The 6506-nt window shown below is 44.2% G+C and overlaps 1 protein-coding gene across 1 annotated transcript; it reads left to right on the top strand.

Moving 5' to 3' along the window:
* Positions 1–2933: 2933 nt before the first annotated feature.
* On the top strand, positions 2934–5280 carry SNRNP27 (small nuclear ribonucleoprotein U4/U6.U5 subunit 27). The gene has a single exon (XM_078640251.1). It carries the CDS (start codon positions 3110–3112, stop codon positions 3602–3604), a length of 495 nt encoding a protein of 164 aa, XP_078496377.1. The 5' UTR covers positions 2934–3109; the 3' UTR covers positions 3605–5280.
* Positions 5281–6506: the final 1226 nt, after the last annotated feature.

Here is a 6506-nt window from a genome sequence, read left to right as displayed (position 1 = left end):
ATAGTGAGACCAATTTTGACCTGGTTTAGAATTTGGCTAAACCCAAATGCTGAATTAACTAGACAGATCATTATGGATTGTCTCCGGAGAGACAGATGGTTGCAAATCCCCTGGCTAAAATACATTAAAGAAACCCTAGAGTCTATTGACCAGCAAATGTTATTTTCTGATCCTTCTAATGTGGATAGCTCTTGTAAATATCATGTTCGAAAGCAGCTAATAGAAAAATACGATCACAGGAGGAATGAATTTGACTCTAATAAATCCTCGGTAGTAGCCCACTCGCTTGTAAGCAATGAAATAGGTATGGAACCGTATCTCTTTTTAATCTACAGTCCACATGAGAGGTTTTTTTTTTTTTTAGTTTGAAAAGCTTTATTATGTTGAAGAAAACAATGTAAAACATCAGTACAATAGCACAAATAAAGAGCAATAGGAGTAAAAATAATTGTGGAGAATAGTGTGCCAATAATCAAGAAAGGCCCCAAAAGGGGAGAACGTTATACAAAGAGAAAATGCTTTTATAACTTTTCATTTTGTGGGGAAGGAAAAGAGAAAGAAAGAGGGAAGAAATGGGAAAAAAGGGGGGATGGAAGGGGAACAGCAATAGAAAAATTTATGGTAAGAGAAATAAAGAGGTATGAAATACAGAGAAGTTCACAGTGATAATAATAACCATAATACTAAATATAACAATAACATGTGATCGAGAGGCACTTTAAGATAAAAAGTCTGTTAAAGGGGACCAAAGTAAATCACGTTTTATCAACAATGGAATAGAAGAAGCACATGCACGATCTAGTCTATGATGATGGCAGAGCAAATTCCACCAAGCGTTGTAAACCACGTTTGTAGTGTCTTTCCAATTAGTTGTTATAATTTGAAAAGCGATAGCAATGCAAAGATCAATAAATTTACGAGTATGGAGTGGGACATCCCAAACTGGGGCCAAACCACCCAGGAATACAGAAGAAATAACAAAGGGAACATTAGTAGATAAAATCTTATTAAGAGTAGACCAAATGTGGGACCACATAAGTTGGACCTTAGGACAAAGAAAAAACATGTGAATAAAGTCACCAGGAGTACATGAACAGGACCAACACTTCTTAGTGTCTAACAATTTAAATTTAAACAAATCACAGGGAGTGTAAAATAATCTATTATAAAAAAAATAAAGGGTTTGTGTGGTACTAGCGGAACGAGAGGTAGAATGAAGTTTGGACCAAATAGAATCCCAGGTAAGTGAGGGGAAAGTGTGATTGAGGTCCAATTCCCAGGTAAGTTCAAGATTAGTTTTAGGCCTGTCAGTAAGTGAGGGAGAAAGTAATTTATAAATAGCAGAGGCCTTAAGGGGAACCTGAAAGTTAGGTGGAGAGGCAAGGAGGGGAGGTGAAGAGGATGAAGGAGTATTGTGTAGGATAATAGTGGATAGTTTGGGCAGAAGTTCATGAAAGTGTGTGCAGTATTTGTTAGAGATACCGAAGGAATCACGAAGTGTTGGAAAGGGTAATAAGGAATTATCAGAAATAAGATGTTGGTAAGTGAGAATTCCTTTGTCAATCCATTCCTTCCAAAAGAGCGCACGTTTGCGTAATTTAAGAGATTTATTATACCATAGTGGGGTATTCATATGAAGAGTAGATGGTACAGAGAATGATCGAAAAAGGGCAAGGGTTAAAGCTTTGGAGTGTTTAAAAATAGGAGAAAGTAGCTTGGGAGGTGGTTGAGTGAGATTGGAGGCAGTAAGGAAGGAGAAGGGGTGAAGTTGAGCCAATTCCAGAGAGCTCCAAGCCGTAGCAGGAGGAGACAACATGAGAGGTTTTAATGACCCGTTTTAGGCTCAATTTGTTACACCATGTTTTAGCTTACCCGTCTGGTTTTTCATTAACAATTGAGCAGAAGGGTGCCTGCGGCTGCGACAATAGGTCTGCGCAGGACACCCTTTATTTTGAATTATTTTGTTCTTTTTATAAAATGCCGCGTCGAAGATTCCTGGTGGACATTTTAAAAGAAGCAAAAATTTACCATGACAAAACTGCTTTATTATTCTTGCAAAGAGCAACTTAGACGCGTACCTTGTGTACTGTTATGAGTTTTTTAAAAATTGTGGTCAAACTAAGAAATACAAGGGGTGATGATATGAATTTACTGCTCCCTCCTTTTGATAAAAGCTTGTAATAATAATATCTTTTAAATCAGTTTTTAATATTGTAATGTTCAGTATAATTATATGTGGATATGTAATGTTATGTTATGTATTTTTATGATGGTTTTTAACCATCGAAATAAATAAAGAACTGAACTGAAATGTCACTCATAATTACACTGAAATTATGAAACTGTCACACATAGCAATCTAAAACCTTGGCAGCTATGGTTTTTCATGTGTTATGTACTCTGAAGTCCTTGTGTAATGCAACTGGTTCTATTGTAAAGCGGCCCGACACCTTCGGGTAGAGGACGCTGTGTATAATAGCACATGAATAAATAATACGCAGAGACTGAAACGCCACCATTCTTTGAGCGCCGCTCTAGCCATGTTGTGGTACTCTATGACAGAAGCCTCTAGAGAAGACTGAGCAGGGGCCATCTTTGAGAGCCGCTCTAGCCGTACTAAGGTTCTATCACACAAGCCTTTAGAGAAGCCTGTGCCGCGGGAATCTTTCAGCGCCGCTCTAGCCGTAGTTTGGTACTCTATGACAACAATCCTTGACTAGAAGCTCTGAGCCGCGGCCATCTTTGAGCGCCGCTCTAGCCGTTGTTTGGTACTCTATGACACAAGCCTTTGCTAGAAGCTTGAGCCGCGGCCATCTTTGAGCGCCGCTCTAGCCGTTGTTTGGTACTCTATGACACAAGCCTTTGCTAGAAGCCTGAGCCGCGGCCATCTTTGAGCGCCGCTCTAGCCGTTGTTTGGTACTCTGTGACACAATCCTGTGCTAGAAGCCTGGGCCGCGGCCATCTTTGAGCGCCGCTCTAGCCGTTGTTTGGTACTCTATGACAGAAGCCTCTAAGAGGAGGCTGAGCCGCGGCCATCTTTGAGCGCCGCTCTTGTCTTCTCTGAGCCGCCTCAGCCGCCCTCACGCCGCTGCCGGAGACCCGCCCAGCCATGCCCCGGAGCCGCTCCCGCTCCCCGCGCAGGGAGCGCCGCCGCTCGGGCTCGAGGGAGCGCCGCCGCTCGCGCTCGGCGGAGCGCGGGGAGCGCCGCCGCCGCTCCTCACCCAAGGCCCGCTCACCCAAGGCCCGCTCGCCCAAGGCCCGCCGCCGCAGCCGCTCCCCGAAGCCGCCGCGCCGCCGCTCCCCGCCGCCGCGCCGGGCCCGCTCGGCCTCCAGCTCCCCGACGCGGCCGGCCAAGAGCGAGGCGCGGGCCCCCAAGCCGCCGCCGGCCAAGAAGGAGCTGACGGAGGAGGACTTCGAGGGCCGCACCGAGGAGGAGATCGAGATGATGAAGATCATGGGCTTCGCCGAGTTCGACTCCACCAAGGGCCGCAAGGTGGAGGGCTCCGTCAACGCCTACGCCATCAACGTCAGCCAGAAGCGCAAGTACCGGCAGTACATGAACCGCAAGGGCGGCTTCAACCGCCCGCTCGACTTCGTGGCCTGAGCCGGGGGCCACAGGGGGTGAGAGGGGCCCCGGGGGAGGAGAGCGTGAGGGCCCCCTCAGGAGGAGCGTGAGGGCCATCCCCAGGAGCGGCGTGAGGCCCCCAGGAGCCTGAGCCACCCCCCTCCCCCCAATCAGTGTGAGGGGCCCCAGGAACATTGCGACCCAGGCCCGCGAGGGGACACCAGGAGGAGCTTGAGGGGCCCCGGGAGCCTGAGGACCCCAGAGACTGGACTCTGCCCGCACACGGAGGACGTCATTCCGGACTGATCGTGTTTGTTTTTGTTTGTTTGCTCTTATTTCTGTATGAAAGGTCCCGTCAGGCGACAATAAATACTTGTCTCTTTCCAAAGGCCCGTGTCTCCTGTTCGACCCCCAGAGCTGCGGCTCTCCCTGCAGCCCGGTGGGCTAAAGCGATGGAGATGTTAGAATTCTGTGTAGATGATGATCCTGCGGGTTTATGTGGTGATAGATGTCCGCGGGGGGGGGGGGTTACTTTTTCTTGCATCGGAGGTTTGTTTTGCAGCGTGCCTGTTAAATTGTCATTGAATATGGCTCTTGGTTGATGATTAATGAACACTTTTTTTTTATTCACAATAAAAACAAAATACAAATTTCCCAAGAGGGTATCTTCCAGCAAATAGTATTCGGTATGAAAACCTCCCTGTTTGATGTTCTTGACCGCTTAAATATAACACAAATGGGTACTATTTAAAAACCAGTACTATTCAGCATATACAAGAAAAGACAGTTAATACTACATACACCCCTTCCTCACTTTCTTCATATTTATCACTTCTTTCCTTCTTGGAATTTCATCCATAATGAAACATTCTAATTCGTCACCTCTCTGTTCCAACAAGCAGTCGGACACTGCAACTTCTGACTGATTACTGTGAGGCAGCAAATTCAGCGAGAACTTCTCTGCTTCTATTTTACTTTTCACTTCTCAGTTCAAATTAGTTTTTTCATTGTCAGTTCTCTATGCCTGGCCTTACACAATGCTCACATAACCGCTTCTACACAAGCTTCAGTTCTGACCATTGGCAATGGTACTAACATGTATTCAGGAATCAGCCGTAAAGTACTACATGGACCTAAAATGTCCATTGTTTTCTCCTGTGGCATTTCCAGTAGCTTTTGGGCTGAATAGCAAACTGTTGTCCAGGACATGACTCTCCACCTACTATACAAGAAAAAGTTATGCAGGTTTTTTTCTGCAGAGGCAATGGTCTTTCACCGTTACCTGGTTGTAAGGGGAAGTTAAAGTCCACCGGCAAATGCTCAAATATTACATCAGCAGGTGCAAAATGTCCGGTAGGGATAGGATTTTGTTTACAGGTATTTTATTGTGTATATACCAGGCAATGTTTGCATATTTTGTCTGCAAATTTCCATAGAGTAGCCATTTGCCCCAAATTGTAAAATACGGTTTACAATGTCATTTCTTCTTAAATGGGAAGAGCCTGTATCATCAATGTTGTAGGATATACCGGTTTGTCAGGGAGCATGAATCAGTAACATGCTGATCCTTCCAATACCCATTCACCTGAGTACCATATTGTTGCCAATTTTGTAACTCTTATTTAGTTATTTGTCTTTGCAAATCTGCTATGCCCCTATCACTGAAGCCATGCACTTTCTTTCTCTTTAATAAACATTTGATGGGAAACCTATAATGACCATATATTCTATTCATTCTCTTTTGACTATCTTGTCAACAAATGCATTTATTTTGCTTATGTCATCTATTAACGTTTTGTGTGCATTACATTTGACTAAAACTACTCTTTTTGGCAATGATAAAGCTTCTAGTAGACCATGTGTTTTTTTATTTTTTTTATTCCGTAAGGAAACCTATTTCTGCTCAAAGCCTGCCAAAGTTATGCGCAACTCCAAATGCATATTGTCTATCAGTATATATATATTGACAGTTGATTCAGCGCTTACCTCGCATGCTCTTGTTATTGCCATTAATGTGGCTGCTTGTGACAATAATTCTAAAAGTCTACAAGTTTCAACTACCTTGTCTATGGTTGTGACCGCATAGGCTGCAGTAGATGTCCTATCCTTTAGCTTAAAGCAAGGGCCATTAACCCATTAGTCACCATCTTTCTTCCTTTAGTGTGTCCTGTAAATCTATTTTCCCATTGGTCAGTTTTTCTGTGTTCAGAAAACAATCTTGGGCGTATCTGTATCATTCTGGGGAGTCGGCCAGAAGGTCACCGGATTAAGTGTGTTAAATCGATGTATGGTAACATGAGGACTGTACAAACATAACTCCTAAAGTGTTAGCCTGCCACTTGTCAAATGTTGAGTTTTCATTTTGTTTAACAGTACATCTACAGAGTAAGGTACATACAGATGCACTTTGTGTCCAATAATTCGTATTTCTTGATTCATAGGGGAACATCTGATGCTGCAGTTGCACGCAGGCTTGCTGGTAAGCCTTGAACAACCACGTCTAAGGTGGTGGAAAATAAGCGCTGCGTGTTTCCCTGACCTCCTGTTGTTAGAACAGCAAGTGTGTACCCATCTTGTTCGTGTACAAAACGATTAAATTGTTTAGTATGGTCAGGCATTCCAAGAGCAGGAGCATCACAAGGTGCCTGTTTGGTTTGCAGAAAACTAGTCTGGTGTTCAGTTAACCATGGAAAAGTCGCCTGCTTTAGCATTGGTTTAGAAAGAAGGGAAACGTTGGGTAACATTGTCTGCCATACTCAGGAAGGCTTGTGCTTGTTGTAGGGGGTTGAATGTCCAGTGTAGCTTTTACTCTTTGAGGGTCAAGTCTCCTCCTTTCCCCCATTACAGGTGATGTCGTCAATAGAAAAACTTCTAGTAAACTTACTGCAATTGAGTGGGAAATGCCTTGTGGTCATGTGTCCCAAGGAAATTTACTAGGGCG

Source organism: Lissotriton helveticus, chromosome 4_2 (assembly GCF_964261635.1).
Source record: "Lissotriton helveticus chromosome 4_2, aLisHel1.1, whole genome shotgun sequence".
Taxonomy (NCBI): domain Eukaryota; kingdom Metazoa; phylum Chordata; class Amphibia; order Caudata; family Salamandridae; genus Lissotriton; species Lissotriton helveticus.
Note: the sequence above shows the minus strand (reverse complement) of the source record. Positions and strands in the feature narration are given on the sequence as shown.